General features: G+C 33.3%; 4 protein-coding genes across 4 annotated transcripts; 2 read left to right on the forward strand and 2 right to left on the reverse strand.

The window, feature by feature from the left end:
- The first annotated feature begins 6837 nt into the window (after positions 1 to 6837).
- Positions 6838 to 10525, forward strand: LOC106790436 (protein phosphatase PTC7 homolog). The gene is made up of 5 exons (XM_014755323.1): positions 6838 to 7474; positions 8042 to 8221; positions 8320 to 8518; positions 8606 to 8862; positions 9061 to 10525. The coding sequence occupies exons 1-5, from the start codon at positions 7249 to 7251 to the stop codon at positions 9108 to 9110; spliced, it is 912 nt and encodes a 303-aa protein (XP_014610809.1). The 5' UTR covers positions 6838 to 7248; the 3' UTR covers positions 9111 to 10525.
- Positions 10526 to 11275: 750 nt separating this feature from the next.
- On the reverse strand, positions 11276 to 12893 carry LOC106790438 (derlin-2). Its single transcript, XM_014755326.1, has 6 exons — positions 12451 to 12893; positions 12294 to 12359; positions 12020 to 12187; positions 11806 to 11928; positions 11571 to 11734; positions 11276 to 11455 (listed from the first exon to the last, which is right to left on the reverse strand). The coding sequence occupies exons 1-6, from the start codon at positions 12541 to 12543 to the stop codon at positions 11356 to 11358; spliced, it is 714 nt and encodes a 237-aa protein (XP_014610812.1). The 5' UTR covers positions 12544 to 12893; the 3' UTR covers positions 11276 to 11355.
- Positions 12894 to 13152: 259 nt separating this feature from the next.
- On the forward strand, positions 13153 to 15062 carry LOC106790437 (cytoplasmic phosphatidylinositol transfer protein 1). The gene is made up of 8 exons (XM_014755324.1): positions 13153 to 13425; positions 13496 to 13644; positions 13788 to 13876; positions 14013 to 14020; positions 14083 to 14154; positions 14250 to 14348; positions 14435 to 14590; positions 14677 to 15062. Exons 1-8 carry the CDS (start codon positions 13375 to 13377, stop codon positions 14920 to 14922), a joined length of 870 nt encoding a protein of 289 aa, XP_014610810.1. The 5' UTR covers positions 13153 to 13374; the 3' UTR covers positions 14923 to 15062.
- A 1316-nt stretch (positions 15063 to 16378) lies between these two features.
- Positions 16379 to 18538, reverse strand: LOC106790427. The gene is made up of 7 exons (XM_014755301.1): positions 18534 to 18538; positions 18197 to 18273; positions 17873 to 18073; positions 16983 to 17191; positions 16730 to 16870; positions 16558 to 16654; positions 16379 to 16494 (listed from the first exon to the last, which is right to left on the reverse strand). Exons 1-7 carry the CDS (start codon positions 18536 to 18538, stop codon positions 16379 to 16381), a joined length of 846 nt encoding a protein of 281 aa, XP_014610787.1.
- Between the last annotated feature and the right edge of the window lie 943 nt (positions 18539 to 19481).

Genomic DNA, 19481 nt, shown 5'->3' on the forward strand with positions numbered 1-19481 from the left:
GCTTTTTCTTTTCTTTCCTTTCTTTCATTTTACACTCTTTCTCTCTCTCTCTCTCTCTCTCTCTTTCTCACACACTTCTTCTTTAGTTTTTTTTTTTTTTTTTTTTTAAAAAAAGCAATCGTTCGTAGGCAATCTCGACGTGAATATAAAAAAAGAAAAGGGTTAGAAAATAGAAATTCTTTGGTCAGGGTAACGCGTGTATTACGTGTACACACTTTTTACGTACGTACGATGCACATCATACGTGGCAAGGTGAAAAAGGATAGGAAAGGAAAGGAAAAAAAGAAGAAAATAGAAAAAAAAAATATTAAAGGCCAGGTAGGTAGGTAGGTAGGTAGGTAGGTAGGTAGGTAGGTGGTATGCGTAGTGTTATCGGATAGGATAGTAAGACTTTTAAACTGTCCGTAGATAATGCTTATCACCTCGATGTTAAGTGAAGTGTCTCTACCGGGTCAACGGGAAAGTAATCTACCCTGTATCCTCCTTTATACGCAGTGACTAAGTAGAACGGATGAGATAAATCAAGTTTACCTTATACCCTACCCTACCCTACCCTATTTTACCTACCCTACCTACTACACCTCCACCACCACCACCACCTATCACAGCTGAGAAAAATAACTATCCAATCGTAACTCAAACTTTTATCGATTAATAATAATAATAATAATAATAATAAAAAACAAGAAGATAAAGAAGAAACAAACAAAAAAAAAATAACATTATTTCATCAATTTCAAACGTACGAGATATCTCATTCGAGAAATCTCGCTCAGAGAATTAAGATAATACAATTGAAAAATTCGTGTTCGATAAAGGTAAAACTCGATTAAAGTGTTCAAATAAAATTCAAACAATAATAATATAATGATGAAAAGTAAAGATTAAAAAAAAAAAAAAACAACAAAAGGAATAGAAGAATAGGACAATTACGGGGAAGGGGGAAGGGGAGGGTTGAGAGGAGATGGGAAGGAGGATGATGACATTCTCGGGAGACCAATTCTCAGGTTAAAGATCTTAAACTTTGGGTGTCAAGTTTAAATTTTAATCGATAGGTGTGTCCGGTGCAGCAGCAGCAGCAGCACACCTTGTCGTATCACCACCTACATGCACTCGTTGTTCTTTCTTTCTCTTGTCAGTTCGTTTCTTTTACTCTCCGGGGGAAGCAAAATTTGAAGAAAAAGAATAAGGAGTATAAGAAAAAAAAAAAAAAAAAAAAAAAAAAGGGGGAAGTAAGAGAGTGAAGAAAAAATTAGACGAAGACAGAGAGTACGGGGGGAGGGTGGGGAGGGGAGGGGAGGGGGTTGAAAGAAAAAGAAAAAGAGTAAGAGAAGGAGAGAAACAGGAATTAACTCTAAACTGCTTTTAATTGCAACGTCTCATATATTATGAGCTTTACTGTAATTCTTCGCCCTCCGCCGACGTTTTACTTCGTTCCGTATCATTTAGCCTCTTGTGCAACAGCATGGCGATCTAATTGCAGTGCTGCTTTACCTTTTCTTATTAGAGAGTAGAAGTAGTAGTAGTAGTAGTAGTAGTAGTAGTAGTAATAATAGTAATAGTAGTAACGGAGTTTCTCGCGGAAACAAAACAAAAAAATTAAAGCACTAAAAAATGAATATACATATATGATATATATGTATGTATATATATTAGGTTGTCCCATAAGTTCTTTCCGCACCATACTATGTATGACTTCCAGCCTACTATGTTCGTAGGACATGCAGAAATAAAAATGTACCACGATGAATATTTTGTTAAGTAAGTCTTAAAAATTGTAGAAATAGGGCATAATGAGAGATGCAAAAAAGGTAATAAGAGCAGAATTGTTCGTATATAATACAGTAAATTAATCTTAAACAATAAATATCGTCTATTGAATTCGTATCAAGAAAAATAAAGGAATGAACTTATGGGACAACCTAATATCTTGCGCGCACAGATGGGAATATATATATATACGCAGGTGGGGTTTCTTTTTTATATTTTTCTTTTTCTCTTCTTTTCTTTTCTTCATCTTTTCTTTTTTTCTTTTCTTATTTTCCATCGATAAAGGAATATCATTACCCATCATCCCTCTTCGCGTAATATCAATTTTACTTCGGTGACGTTACAAAAGCGGTAAAGACACGACGAAGGGGAAAGGGTGTATCGGAGGAAGGGTGGAAGGGTGGGAGGGAGAGAGGGTGGTTCTTCGTCGAATAACGCGCTGTCTCTCCTATCCGATAATAGAAAAGAGGAATAGATCAAATCGAAAGTAGAAAAAGAAAAAGAAAATGAAGGATAGATAAGAAGAAGAAGAAGAAGAAGAAGAAGAAGAAATAGAAATCATACGAAAATAATATATCGAAATGGGACGTTAAAGGACCAAAAAAGGAATATCCTAAAGTCCACATTGGTAATTATCGAAAAAGCGTGATTTTAATTAGATACAAAAATTAATAAAATAAAATTAAAAAAAAACAAACAGAGAGAGAGAGAGAGAGAGAGAGAGAGAGAGAGAGAAAAGAAGAAAAAAAATAGATGGACGAGAAATAAAATTCATCCCCTTTTTTTCAATCATATAAAATTGGAAAAGAACAAAATAATATTTTGTATCCTCTCTTAACTAACACCGAACTACACATATTCACATTTAAAGAAGACACACGACGAACATACACATATATGTTATGTTAGACAAATATATATATATATATATATATACACACGCGTGCGCGCACATACATATTAGACATGTCGGAACAAACCTCTGGGTTCATTAGACTCGACGGTGGTGCTAATTATGAAGGGTACGTCGACGATTGGCTGCACTCGGAATCTTTGTACTCGATCGTTTTCTCTCTCTCTCTCTCTCTCTCTCTCTCTTTCTCACCCCTTTTATTCCTGTTCGCTTATTTTTCTTTTCTTTTCTTTTCTTTTCTTTTTTTTTCCTTTCTTTTCCTTTCCTTTCTTTTTCTACGTTTTTTTTTTACCGAGGCTTTACATAGGACCCGTCAAAAAATACAACAACAACAACAACAACAATAATAATAATAATAATAATAATAATAACAACAATAACAACAATAACAACAACAACAACAACGCGAACGATACGTACGCAGATGCACGAGGGCGAGGATGAGGACGAGGACATAGAGAGCCGCGGATTTTTTTAGTTTACACCCACGCACACAGCACTAATAAAAAAAATAGTTAAAGGCAGAGGAAAATGACGAGGAGGAGGCGCGCGTTGGCGCACGCACGCACGCATGCACCACGCACGCACCCACGCACCCACGCAAAATGATCTCTCTCTCTCTCTCTCTCTCTTTCTGTCTCTCTTCCCCTCCCTTCTAATTCTCTCTCTCTCTTCTTTTCCTTTTTCTATTTATTATTTTTTATCCTCCTCCTCCTCCTCCTCCTCCTCCTCCTTCTTCTTCTTATTCTTCTTCTTCTTCCACAAATTCCTGTGCACCCTCTAGCTCTTTCTCTTTCTCTTGTTTTCACTCGTTCTCTTTCGCCCTCTTTCTCTTTCTCTTTCTCTTTCTCTCTCTGTCTATGTTATCAGCACGTTACACGAGTACACGGTGCGCGAAATAATGGAAGGGAGCGTTATATTTCAGCGTGACGAGTGCCATTAGAATAAGGCTAATCGAACGGGGAATATTATGTTTGGGTTGTCCCTAGTTTTCAACAGGGTGGCGCTAAGCAAGTAGGGCGCAGGCGCAGGCACAACTTATGGTCGAAAACACTGACCTGATTCAATCATTCTCGAGTGAAGGGTAAAAACCGTCTCGGATAAGGTTCCAAAGGGAAGAGAAAAGGCGTATTATGGAAAGCTTGACTTATTCGAAAGAAAGAAAGAAAGAAAAAGAGAAAGAGAGAGAGACGTGGAAAGAAAGATTCAACTGGAATGGCTTGACAAAGCTAAGAATAAGTCAGACGAGGAAAGAAAGAAAAAGAGAGGATTAAAAATGTCTCTAACAAGCCTAACCCCCTAAAAAATCGGTCAATCAGCCCGCCCGTTTTTGCTGACACCGTTTTTTCTTCGTTTCATATATACACCAACAATTTCTTCTTAAACAAACCGAACGAATTTTAAAACGTTTGATAGAGTATGGAAGAAAATTAAAAAAACACAAAAAAAAAAGGGATGAAAGGTATGGAAATCGCGAACGTACCAACCACCCCCGCTCTGTCTGGTTCGTTGCAATAAACTGGGGAAGTCTTACGATTAGTAAACAACGTTAGGCAAACGTAGTAATCTTATATTGGAAGCTTGATTTGAGGACACACAAGAAAAGAAGGAGGAGGATGAGGAGGAGGAGGAGGATGAGGAGGAGGAAAGAATGACGTTTGGTTATAGTCAGTCGATGATCAGATAAAGGGGCACGAATCTATTATAGAAAGCCAGAAAAATGCTAATATCACATTGTACACATAGAGAACTATTACGATTATTATAACGACGATGAGACGACGACTACTACGACTACAACGACGAAGACGAAGACGAAGAAGACGAAGAGGAAGATGATGATGATGATGACAATGATGACGATGACAATGATGATGATGATAATGATACACGCGATCCTACCGAACAACTCACTTCTCTCATGGCGCTGTCGCGCGATGACAGTGGATAAAGTCGACGTCTGGTCAGACGGAAGGGGAAAAAGGAAGTCGCGTCTTTTTTCTTTTTGTCCTTTCTTTCTTTTTTCTTCCTTTATTTGCCTTCCTTGCCTTCCTTGTCTTCCTTGCCTTGCCTTGCCTTCTTTCTTTCTTGCTTTCTTTTTTTCCTTTTTTCGATTGAGAGACTTAACGACGACGAAGGTAAGAAATGAAAAGAGACAGAGATAGTGATAGAGAGGGTAAGGGAGAAGAACGAGAGAGAAAGAGGATCGTCGTGCCTTTTGACATTGCTCGCGTACTCGAGCGAAGCATGCGGGGGTGGCGGTGGTGGTAGTGGTGGTAGTAGAAGAGGATCGGCTACCACCGTTTTGCTGGTGTCACGAGGTCACGACGTCAAGGAAGTAGGTCAGGCGAATTGTGTTTCGGACATACACGAACAGAGAGAGATTCCAATTGGACACGAACGAACTAACGCGAGATGTACGACGACCGATGAAAGAACGAACGAACGAACGAATAGACGACGACGCGATACCACTGAGCCACTTGTTTTTTTTTTTGTTCTCCTTTTACTCTTTTATCTTCTCTCCCGAAGGGGCTAAGGACCTAACCGCGACGAATTAGGAACGGGGGATGGATGGGGATATGATAAATATGTATACATGTGTGCGTGCTGCGTTTCGTTCCTTCGTACGTGCCTGCCTGCGTGTGCGTCTGTCTCTGCATCTATGTATTATCCGTGTATAGATAAATGTACGAGAGATGTATGTATGTATGTATATGTATAGATGTATATGTATATACGTAAGGTCTATATGCATGTATGATAGGACCGATAGCGCAAAAGCGATGCGTCAATGAATATAGAGAAAAAGGGATGATTGCGTACCTCTCTTGCCATTACGTCATATCCCTGCAGGTAAGGGACCGTCCCAGCAAGCACACTTATTCAGAGAGAAAGGAGTAAAGGTGCACGTCGTCGCATTATCGTTGCGACGGGATGCTGCTCGTGCGGTGCTCGCTATCCGCCCAGCCTTGCGCGCTCTTTCTCTCTCTCTCTCTCTCTCTTTCTCTCTTTCTCTCTCTCTCTCACACACTCTCTCTCTTTCTCTCCTCCACCTCCTCCGCCTCCTCCACCACCACCACCTCCACCCCTTTCGCTCACTCCAGGCTCGTTCTTCTCCTTTTGCCACACACCGAATCACCGTAGGATGCGACACCGTGCTCTCCTCTCCGCCCCCTCAACTCAGTCCCCCCTCTCCGTCTTTCTGTTAGACCCCCTAGGCCACCCACCCTATTTCTCTCTCCTTCTCTTTCTCTTTCTTTCTCTCTCTCTCTCTATCTGTCTCTCTGTCTCTTCTTTCGGTTCGCGTTCCCCCCTATTAACGCGCCGGTCATACGCGAGCAACCACCGAGCGGCGGGTACAGTTCATTCTTGAGCAGCTCGCCATACGATTACTCGATCTAAGATTTCACTAGCGCATATGGGTGCAAATTGTAACAGTGGCTTCCTCCCAGCGGTTACTGCGGCGACTCCTAGTTTTAGATCGATTCTCTCTCGGTGTACGTACGGACGTCCTACCCTCTCGCCCTCCCTCGCCCACCCTCGCCACCCTCACCCTCACCCTCACCCTCTCTCGGACTCACCCGCAACAACCTCGCCCCACTCGCGCTCGCTCTTGCCCGACTACTCCGCCAGCTCTCTCTTCCGACTGCTTCCTCGTTCTCCGTCGTTCCCTTCCTTTCGCCCTTCCCTAACCATCTCTTCCACCACCACCCACCCCCCATCCCACCCCGATACCAAACATCCCCTCGCTTCCTACCATCCCTTTTCATTCTCACCTACAACCGTTGGCTCCCTCTCTGTCTACATTTTATTTTATTTTCCTGGCTTCTCTCTTGACTCATCTCGTGTCAGGTTAATGCTTTCGCGTAGCTTTTAGTTAATAGTATTTTTCTTTTTTTTTTTTCTTTTTATTCGTAGATAAAATATATCTATGTAATGTATATTAACAGAAATGTAACATTTCAATATTAATCTCAAGTCGAGATCCTTTATTAGAAGGTTCGACCCAATAGGGGTTGAAAATTTGAATAAAAAATATTCCCGCTTCTATGGCAACGCCATCTTTCAGGAAAAATGTTAAAGTAAAAAGAGCTTCGGCCAACGGCCATTGGTGGCGTACGTTAAATCGTAAAAATCCCCGATTGTTTCTGATCTTAAAGGTTTTCTCGAATGTAGACGAAAATGAAAGCCTAATGCGGTCGATGTCGATAAAAGTGCGTGCGGGAGAAAATCGTTCGGTATTATACCTTGCCTTTGGACCGATTTTTTTTTTTTTTATTTTTTCTCTTCTACTCGTTAACACAATCCCTAACACTATTTCACAAACATACGAGGAAGTGGATCTTTCTTTAGAGTTTAAATAGAGTAAAAGAAACAATGTCCCGATTTATGATTATTATTACAAAGTGATAATATAACAAAGTATAAGACAAAATTATACGGGAAATTATTATTGGTATTTGAAATAAAATAATTGATCTTTGGCTGGCTATTAATTTGATGCTGAAGAAGATGTCGAGTTGCGCGACGAAGTGTTGAGATAAGTTTAACCTTTGTACGATATGCAGTCTATTTATTGGACCGGGAGGCTGTTGTCTCGTGCGATATGGAATAGCATATCCAATTATTCGGCATGTGCTGATCCCAACGTTAACAAACGACGCGAAGCCTCATTCATTTCAGCTGTTTGTGGCTTCCCCAAGGATTTTGCGCGAGGTCGTGTTAGGAAAGGACAATTTGGAGATGACGCTTGGTTCACTGCCAAATTCAAGGCTGTCGAAGTAATTGGTATGTTTAAACGAAAACCCTTCCACCCTTCTTACCTTCCACCTTTCCACCCTTCCTTCTAGTCTTCATCATTCATCATCATCATTGCCCCTAACATCGTTAAACGCTAAATAAACGTGACGTTTATTGTTGTATAACCACCCGTTAGAAATCAAATACCCTTTTTTGCTTTCGCAATAAAACAATTTATCACTAAAGTATTTTACACTGAACTTTTAATCTCTTTCTTTTTAATTCTTTTTCTTTTATTTAATCCTCCGCTACGGATGCGAAAGAATTTTTCTCTCTATCGCGAATTGAACTTACGCACCTCACGTGCTGGAGATAACATTATTCGAAACATTTTATGCAACTCTCTGTTAACTTCTCAATTATTAGCGGAATAATAGAATTCTTTATTGTTCTTATTTCGCATAATGTTTCGTTTATGCGTTTTATATGTCTTCTTACAAAGTTGTTCAGATACTGAACAAGTCCCCCTACCCCCATGCCTCATCCCATCCTCCTACTCCTTTAACTTTTACTACTCCAGTTAATTTTTTAAAAATACAACATGTGATTTATTAGGTGTAGCCGATGGTGTAGGAGGATGGAGACACTATGGAATAGATCCAGGCGTATTTTCCAGTTTTTTAATGAGCACATGCGAAAGGCTAGTCTCAATGGGCAAATTCAAGCCTTCTGAACCAGCTGGTTTATTAGCACGTAGTTACTATGAACTATTAGAAACTAAGCAACCAATTTTAGGTAATCAATGATTTTAAATGTTTGTACAAAAGGAATAATTGTAAATACATTTAATGACTCATTGAAATAATTCTTATGTAAATGTATGTTATCTTTAGGTAGCAGTACTGCATGTGTTATTATTCTTAACAAGGAAACAAGCAGCATCTATACGGCAAATATAGGAGATAGTGGTTTTGTAGTTGTGAGAAAAGGCGAAGTCGTTCATCGTTCTAATGAGCAGCAACATTACTTTAATACTCCGTTTCAATTATCTCTCCCTCCTCCGGGTCATTCTGGTCTTGTACTCAGTGACAGGTATACCATTAGAATTATTTTCCTATATAGTGTAACAATAATTTTGTATTTTTAATTTTTCTTTTTGTGTTTCCTTTTTTATTATAGCCCAGAATCCGCAGATACTTCTAGTTTCGGAGTAGAAGATGGAGATGTAATACTATTAGCAACAGACGGTGTATTCGATAATGTGCCTGATCAGTTGTTAGTCACGGAGATGCGTAAAGTAGAAGGAGAAAGGGACCCAACAAAGTTACAGGGTGTTGCCAATTCGATAGCTTTTATGGCTCGTAGTTTAGCTTTCGATGGGGCATTTTTATCACCCTTTGCCCAAAGTGCTAGAGAAAATGGTATCGACGCAATAGGTATCTATTATTTTATATTTTTCTTCTATCTTCATTAAGATTATTTCGTAGAATAGATACATGAAACTAAATTTTTTCATAAATAATCCGTTATTTATTATTCTATGCTTATGCAACAAATATTTATACTTTCTTATGGTAGAGAAACATTTTATTATACACAGTCTAAATTACGACTAAATCAGTTATTTTTCTTAGGTGGTAAACCTGACGATATCACGGTGCTCTTAGCAACAGTGGCAATCTGATATGAAAAAGTGTATGATAGATCGTTAATCATTGTATTATAGTCCATGTCATTGCATATATGTATCACTAGATGATACATCATTATATTCCATTATAATGATCATCTATTATTTAAATTTAAATAAATAGTTTTATAAATCACCTCATATATATTTACGATATCAGTTTCTTACATATTATCATAAAACATATATTCGGATGGAAATTTAAAAGAAAGAAAAAGTGTGTATATAACAAGTACATTCAAATTTTAAATTATCGATATTTTTTGTTCAATTATTTTTCGAGTAAAAACGTGAGAACAAAAATACGAAATAGGGATGTTAATCATGAGTGTAGTATACAGTGGCTTTGTATAGCCGACCTTTGTATTCACTTGTCTCTTGTAAACTCATAGATTTCCTAATTGAAGTATGTAACTTTGCCTTGTTTCATACTTTGCCTGATCGATATAATTATCTCATGAATTAATGGACTTTACAAAATAACAGTAACATATATAATAATGTATAGATAAATATATTTCTTATTATAACGAAAAGAGAATGAAAAACGTTTCAAAGTAAAGGCTAAATTAAACATATTATTATATTATATTTGAAAATTTATAATCATAATATTTTGGCTTCTCACAGATAGAAATTTAACTCTAACGACACAATAATGAGATCAGAAATCAAATTTATGTAAATTATGAAAAATGCATTATTTTTCTTTAACAATTTGAATACATCACAGTGTTTTTATAGGAATATTTAAAAATAAAAATAGTTAAGATGTAATGAACAATTATTTGGCAATAAGTAGCTTACAAAACGATTTAGTAAATACTTATTATTACGCTTATAAAAAATGGCTTTTATTTTGTTTTTTGACGTACACAAAAATTTATTACTTTCAAGTGAGCATCAGTAATGACTACCGTTTGTAGGAACAATTGTTAATAACGTATATACTACAGATTAAAATTGATAGTTCCTATTTTTATGTACACATTGTTAAACATATTTTGTATTTATCAATGAGTAGGTTGTGTGTATTTTATTGATAAAAATTCATATTAGTAATCAGACTGATATTCATTATTGTGTAAATGCATATTCTAAAATAATTATACGAGCATAGATGATTATTTCACAATATTTTGTCCATATTTCAATATCGTGAATCATGCGTCCCTATTTTCATTTATTTCTATTATTCATTTAATAATATTAAATGATGCAATCTCATTGAATATAATGTCTTGGAAAAATTTGTTATTAGAAATTTGTTTACTGATCAGAAACGTTTACTTCTGTGATGTATTCTGTATATTAAATCCTATTATCATAAAGTTTTTTTACAATATGACATGAAATAAATTGATATAATATCTAGATTATATCTATGATACATTATAAGACACATAAGATAAAAAAGAAGATATTATTATGATAAAACATTGTTAGTAAAGATTGATAATTTTGTTTTTTTTTTTACAATCAGGGGTTTCAATTTTATTATATTGTTCTTTTTAAAGAGTTTAATAATTGTCACGTAAATAAATGTTATCGAGGTTCAGTGGAATTGAATATTCTACTATATATACAGTTTGACTGGTATTTTTATTTTAAAAGTAACAACGGATTAATAATATTACTAATTCATTTGGTAACGATTGATTTTTTTTTATTGTAGTAGAATAATAATTATGAGAATATGGGTAATGTATCTAGTCCAGAGTTATATTAACATTTAAAGATAAGTATAAATAAACTTAAAATAATATATATGTAGTGTCTCTTCACTTTACATTTAATCGATTTGTACTTTGGAATTATTTACGTTATTACTAATTATTATACTACTATAAATAAATGCTTCCACCAAGATATTGTATCACTACAAATAATTTTTCAACATTATTCTTGATCTCTTTGCTTTCTATATATAATATATATATTTTAACTGAACAATTAATTAATCTGGTGTATAGAGACAATCACAATTCATTAAATGAAAACAAAATTGTAACCCCTGGTAGCAGATGGAAGTTATTGTAATACAATCAGTATATACGCGCGATAGATATTTCTCATATCTACCATTTATGTTCAAATTGCTTAATCTTTGTTAGTAAAATAGTAAAAATTGAAAAAACAGAATTCAAATTTCACAAATGTACAGAGAAATTCATTGATTTACTTGATAAATTATCAATTAACAATGGATGGCTCATGGAAATAGGGAGATGAAAAAGAATTATAACATATCTCCTTGACCCCAATTGAAACCACCTGGTCGATCTTCAGGTGGCGGAGTGTAATCTGGATCTTCTGGATGTGCGTCAAACAACGTTTTTCTATATCAAATAAATAGTATCAAGCAAATAATATATTTTAATATTAATGTAATATAATGAAATTAGAATTAGTTAAATTGTTAAGAATTCAAATTCTTCGTATTGCCACACTTACAATATTTGTGGAGTTTTAAGAATACGAAAACCTCCCCTTATTTGTGGAAATACATCTTCAGCAAAATAGTACGTATGCCCTACAGCCATCCCAACAAGATCTACCCAAATAGCATTACCTAGGAGTACAGAAAATCCGAGAAGTACCCAAGGCAGATATGGCGCCTAAATCAAAATTAATATACCTTTAATAATTATTCTATTTTATTCTCCCGTTAGAGAGACAATATATATACCTGAAAGTTTAGAAGTCCAAAAAAATTCATTCTAACAAATGGATTACGTCTCGACCATACATAGACCAACATGATTGTAAATGCATGACCCAAAAACAGTAAGTTAACAAAAAACCCAAATGTCTGTTATTGTATAGGAACTATAATGTCGCATCGTAATGAAAAATGATTGAAAATTTCATGAGTTTTTCAAGTTTTTAAATGAAAAGGATACAATCATACATATTGCCCCAAAAATAAACATCATTACAAAGTCAGCTGTCCTTCTTCGAAAAGATCCTTCTTCTAACATTCGACAATATCGGTAGGTAAATATCATATTGAAGAAAAAATTGAAGCCAACATTCCCAAAGAATAAAAATGTTGTTATTAAACGCCATAACTAAAAATAATGACGAATCTTTTAAGTACTCATATTCTTGATGCGCACCCAAAACGCTTATCCTTCTCTTTTGATCATATTTATAAAAACAAATAAATGTATTTACCTGATATTGTTTTATTATTAAAATAGGATTGAAGTAGAGTTGAAACGGCGAAACTAAATCTAATTGCTGAAAGGGATAATAAAGTCCTATAACCTCATTATCCAATGTTTCACAAATAATAATAATATGATATAACACGTGTAAGAGCTTTACGAACCACGGCAAGAGTAGTGATGACACAAGCTGTAGTATAAGCTCGTGTTACCACAGGCATTTGCAGGTACTCCTGCCGAAATGTTTGATAGGCCATTGGTGTGTCAAACTTAGAAGTTTGATGATTCTAACACCTTACGACCACTTTGTGTTTATTTCTCCCAACTACGTCACCCCCTTGTTCCTTTTTAGTATTCTTTCTCCATTACATGATGTTCAACAACGCTGGGTTATCTAAATTTTATCGCTGTCCACATCACGACGAATTTATTACGTACATACAAAATAAAATTGTACACGTAATACGTGAAACTCGCTACGTTTCCGTTAAAATCAACTCGCTATAGATTTCGATTATGCTTCAAATATATCGATAACAATTGTAAACTCATCTACATCCACGAGTTCATCGATCAAGTTCATCGAGGCAAACTTAATCTTATCGTCCATTCACCATTTAACACGACTCATCCCAATCGTGGACCAATCGACGTGTTGCATTACATTTACCACCATATCGATATAAATTCTGATTGGTCGATAACATCAATTGTAACTAACTTGAGTAAAACATTACTATCAACGTATTGTATTTTACAAAATATTAACATGAAGTTGGTTACGCTTGACAACACTTTTCGAGAAAGCATAGAACATTTATCTTTAGTATTTTATAATAGTTACATTTGTCGATTTAATATTGCCTAACCTAACTATCGATTTCATAGCCAAGCAAGATAGACTTCGATAGAAAGTATGCGATTGATTGTTTCACTGTGAATTATTATGAACACTTTCAAGCAATTATTTATTATTACATTTATGAATTAACTATCTTCTTTATTTCATATTTGAACCATTGTAATAACAAATGGTTTAATAAATAATATTACATGATAAAGAATTAATTAAAGCGTTTACAAGAGACATGGTTTTAACTAAAGAATATCGAATATGTATGCCTCTAACTACAGAAGAGGTAAAGTATTTGTCCATGGTTTATAAATATTTTTGTATTATTAATTTTAATCAATGTTTTTTTTATGCAGTATCGTATTGGACAACTTTATATGATAGCAAGACATAGTCACGAACAATCAGATTCTAATGACGGTGTTGAAGTTATTGAAAATATTGAATGCGAAGATCCTGAACATGGAAAGGGTCAATATACAGAAAAAAAAATTCACCTGTCTAGGTAATTAAAAAATTATTCATTAAATATTCTTATTTCTGACAAATACATGCTTAGGTTGAAAAGTTTTGAGCCTAATGTATAAAACTTATCAATTTCTATTCTCCAATATTCCGAATTATTATTATCTCTTCATTATATTTCAGTAAACTTCCTTATTGGGTTCAATCAATTATACCAAAAATATTTTATGTCACAGAAAAAGCTTGGAATTATTTTCCATTTACCATGACAGGTAAATACTCTCTTTATATTCGTATACCGTTAATTACTTTTTTTTGTTTCTCTTAAATAATAACTTATTGTTCAGAAAATCATTTGTGTTAATGCGTTTATTTTCTTTTGCATTTGCATGGATGACGCGACTGTAGTATATACTGTAAGTATTAGCATTTGAAATAAGTTAAAACATTTATTGTTAACAAATTGTACGTTTTGCAGTGTTCCTTCATGCCTAAATTTAATGTATCGATAAAAACCAGATACGAGGATAACAATGGTTCTACGGAAAATGTATGTACTTTCTTTTATTAATTTATTGTAAAAGATCATCCCCCATGTTTTTAACGTTAATTGGCATAAAGTTTGTTAATATAAATTTGAAACAGTGTTTAGGTTTATCTCCAATCGAACTTATACATCGAGAAGTCGATTATATTGATATTGCTTACGACGAAATAACTGCTAAACATTACAAAGAAGAAGAGGTATAATTTATACACCACTATAAAACGATATTACAATTTCTACGATACAGGAAGATTATCATATTAATATTATATTTCATTAATAGGATCCAAAGTTTTTCCAATCAAGAAGAACGGGTAGAGGTCCACTAGTCGAAGGTTGGCGCGACAATGTACAACCGATTATGTGTTCCTATAAATTAGTTAATGCTTCCTTCGAAGTGTGGGGTATGCAAACTCGGTTTGAAGATTTTATACAAAGGGTAATTCATATTTATTTTCTTGTTAATTTATTTGACAATACAATTTGCTATATAAATGTTTTATATATATTTGTATGTTAAAACAGTGCATAAGAGATATTTTACTATTGGCTCATCGGCAAGCATTCGCGTGGATCGATGAATGGTACGACATGAATATCGAAGATGTTAGGAAATACGAGCAGAAAATGCATGCAGAGACTAATGAAAAAATGAGAATGAAAAATGAAGCGAATGAAAATTCACCTAAACCGGCAACCCCATCATCTTCGATTCCTTCGTCACCTAAATCACCAACGCAATCAAATCGATCGTGGTTTTCGTGGTCATAGTGGATATTTTCAAACAAAAGGTTTTATCCCCTTTCAACCACATTACTAGCTTGATCCTGTAGCTACAGTACAAATTGTGCAAACAACCCCTTAGCATTTTTATGTACATGTGTATATATATACTACATGCTTCAAAGATATTAACGAGTTATCATAATTGTTTTAATTACGATAGTAATCTGTCAAATCTCAGAGAAATAGTATTTTTCAGCACTTATATTTAAAATGAAGAAACATCTTCTTTTCTTTCTTCTTGTGTTTTTCTTTTTTAATTTTGTTTTAAATTTTGCACAAATATAATGTAATGACTGTTGTTGTTGACGATATTGAAAAAAGAATTTAATTTAAAATATGTTACGCTTTCCGTAATTTTATTACGAAAAAAAAAAAAAATTGTAATATTACAGAGATTATTTGCAATGTTTACGTTCTAAACCAAATTTATATTTTCTTTTGATAGATGTAGAATGATATGTGTTCATTGGATTGCTACTTAAAACATACAAGACTTTTTATTGTTATTACCGATAATTGTTGCATCGTCATTTCCTACATTGTAATAGAGAAATCAATGTCTAATTACTATATACAAAATTTGCACAGTAAAGATTGCATAAGCAAATGTAAAACGTTGAGTAATTTTAATCTACATTTAAAATTTTATTTTCTTTTTATGATATGGAAAATTAATAATTTATCATTATTGCATTTTGTTGGGACCAAATATTTCAAAGTAATCTTGAGTTTTGGAAATCAATGTTTTTAAAATAACATGAATGTGATTATAAATTATGAAAGAATTACGCCAGTGCGTATTTCGTATTATTATATTACATAAAACTGGAAATGAACGTCTTTTCTTTTTATTCCAATCTTTTAAAACATTACCGTCCGATTTATCGTTTACTATAAAAATATTTATGTATTATCTTTAATAAATTGAAATAATTTAAAGGAAATGAATAATACTTATTTAGCAATATAGCACATGCATATTTTCCATTTAATAATAAATGATAAAACAGTACTCACTGTTACCGACAGTGTGCAGCTCGATCGATAAAAGAAGGCTCCATTATTACCTACGGCTCGGTCGGAAAGTAGTATTCTACTATTATCGATTCGGTCGATAAACTGTACTCTACCTTACCGATTATATTTTTAAAAATCTATTTCATTAAGTTTGCATCTTCTTCTTTAAACAAAAATTCACGATATTTGATAAGAAAGCAAATAAACATTTTTATTTTAAAATATTATTAAATCATTAATGGTTTATATATGTATTGCAAAAAAAAAAAAAATTTGTATTTATCATTTAGAACTAAACACATATGCATTAAATTTGTTAGGAAATCTTACTCTTCGCGTGTTCACGAAAATTCTAAACGATATTATTAGCTAATGTATATTAAATAGGAGAACGGTTTAAAATAAATTAACTGACAAAGAAATTTCAAACGTTGCTTCTAATTTGTCGATTGGTATGTGAAATAAGTGGATGCAATCTGTCAGCGGTAGGCCAATGTAAAGGTGCAGTAGCAAGAGTATGAGCCATTTCTCCGGCATTAACTGAAAATAATTAGAATTAACTAAAAATAATCAATGTATAAAAATGATTGTCATTTAACGTACACCGATTGTAATTATCAGTGAATCTAATAAATGGACATAACACAGGTAATTCAGCTAATGTTGTTGATTCTTCCGATTGAGTTTCTTGTTGAATTTCCTAAATTAATAGAGCATATAGAATTGTTTAGAAATTCCAATAAGAGAATAGAGAATTCAATGGATTGTCAATTACATTTTGATTATTATCATTGGGTCTTGAGATAGTGGTCGATTCAAAGCAACGATTTTCATTAATTCGTAATTGTTTTGGTGCTTCGGTAATTAACTCGTTGAATCGTGCAGCAACTTGTTTCCATTTCATTAAATCGATTGGCTATTAAATCAATCGAATATATCATAATAATAATATAATAATAAAAATGAATATAATAATCTTTAATTTATTATTATAGGATCAATTATTCATATTAATCAAAAGATTTTACTTTTAACGCGAAGAATACAGGTAAAAGAGCTATGGGCAATGGTGATCCTTGTAATTCTGTTCTTTCTGAAGGTGGTCCAGATAGTGTCAGATATCTTATTAAATTTAGAAGATCAGCTAAAAGTTCGCTATGTCGACCACTGATATCTTGTCTTATTAAACCAAGAGCATCTCTTGCTACTACTCCTGCCGTTACTCCTGGATTATCGGCTAATTAATACATAATAATATTCATTATTTTATCTTATTGAGTTACACGTTTCTTAACATTATTAAAAAAACTTCTTACGAAATGTTCGTAAACTCATTTTAATTAATTGCAAAACGAGGATGATTTTTTGTTCTCTCATTTTTTTTATTTTTGCTGACGTTACAATGTTGAAATAATATGCAACGTTATTATTATTTGTAAAACACGACTGCTGATTGTAAATCGAAGTATTTGGAACGAGGAATTCGAATTATTTCGTAAGAATGTTTTATGGATTTTGGCTGATTGTTCATTTTCTTTTTTTCCTTCATTATTGGTAGAACATAGTTAACACTAAACCTACTGCGTGTGGTCAAATGACCGCGTTTTTTAATTTGTAATAAAAAATGCATAAAATGTACATCATTTATATTTACAATTAAAAGAAATTATTTTCTTTGTTATATCCAATTGTATTGAAATCTCATTTTTTTTTTATTAAGATGTATGATATTTTTTTTTTAAAACGAATTGTCGGTAGGTTTAGTATGTTCAAATAAAATAAGATGAACGCGAATGAAAAGAAAAATGAAATAATTAAAAAAATAAAAAGATTTTGTACGGTCAAGCGATATGAAATTATTTAAAGAAAAGGTCTCCTTTTTTTTCTGTTTTTTTTTTTTTTTTTTAAAACTAATAACCCAAAATTAATTCCTGAACGTGTTTCGGTATGACGGGTTTCTTCAGACGAGTTAAAAAAAGTTGCAAAGCGGCGGCGCATTCCAAAGCAACGTCATCCCCTAAATCCAATTGCGGTTTTTCTCCTTTATTTAAACAATTGAAAATACGACGTCTGAATTTACGACGCCCTGATCTACGAAACAGACCTTCCTCTCGTGCGTCTTCAAAATAATACGAAATTATTTCACCAATTTTTTTTTGGTTTTTGTTTTTTCTTTCTCTTCTTAATTATTTTACATAATAATTTTACATCGTAACGAACGATCGATCGATCGAATATTTACGTTCTTTCAAAAAGTTAATGATTTCTTTGACCACCAATAGAGATTTCTTCGATATTATATCATCCCCCGTATCCTGCCTGTATTAATAAACAATTATTTATAAATTAATTATTTTATATTATAAACTATATATATTAAATATTGTCATTCACAAATAATGTTCCCTGACAAGATTAAGTCAATGATATTTTGTATTTAATTTTAAACGAACACAATTATTATATTAATAATTATTAAACGATACGATTCTAATTATTAACAAAATCTCAAATAATAAATATTCGTATCGCGAAACACTAACAGTCATAAACAATTATCCCCATTATCTCGAACTAACCCCATTAGATCACCTATTTTCGTTTCTTTCTCTCCCTTTTTTATTTTTATTTTATTTTTATTATTTTTTTTTCTATATCGATCACATACACAACGTCCCATTCTTCTTAACGAAACGATCATCATCCAGAGATATCGTTCGATGTACCTTATCACATATTCATGAAGCATACGTTTTGATAATCTAATCGGGAAACAGATTAGCTGTGTGCTGTATTGCGGTTTAGCACTATTTCGAACAATACCGCGTAATACCGCGAATTCGTGAATAATTATCTTTGACACGTACAATCTAACGGCTATAATAGATATGGGAACGTGGATTTAACAAAAAAAAAAAAAAGAAAACCCCTGAAAAAAATGCACAAAATCATTCCACGTATTTACTCATTGACCAACGAAATTGTTATTACCGGAAGTGTAATAATAAATATAAAAAAGAAAGATGAAACAGGATGGAACGTTACGACAAATAATATTTTATAATTAACGTATAATTATAATAATCTCGGAAGTATTGAAACAAGAAAAACAAAAAAAAAAAAAAAGAAGAGAAGAAACGTGATAAATCGTCTTTATAATTAATAATAATTGCCCAACTGTATCGCGGGAGAGAAAATATATATATATCCAGGAAGAAAATGGAAAAAAAAAGGAAATATTTCCGATTATAATAATAATAATACAATAATGTCGAATACGAGCTTATAAAAAACGTCCATAATCAATTTGCCCATAGTTAGACAAGTAATGTAAGTAATATGACGAGGATTATTAGGATTTTCGTAAGGACCATTATTATTTTAGCGTTGGCAAACATTGTTTGCGGATCGCTTAATTATTTTTCGTATTACGGTAGAACAAGATTACCGAGATATGCTACTTGTACTTCTTGCAATCGAGAATGGGCAGACGCAATATTATCATCTCCCTGGTAAGATAATTAATA

This window comes from Polistes canadensis, unplaced genomic scaffold, assembly GCF_001313835.1.
Source record: "Polistes canadensis isolate GaletaPanama2010 unplaced genomic scaffold, ASM131383v1 scaffold_239, whole genome shotgun sequence".
Taxonomy (NCBI): Eukaryota; Metazoa; Arthropoda; class Insecta; order Hymenoptera; family Vespidae; genus Polistes; species Polistes canadensis.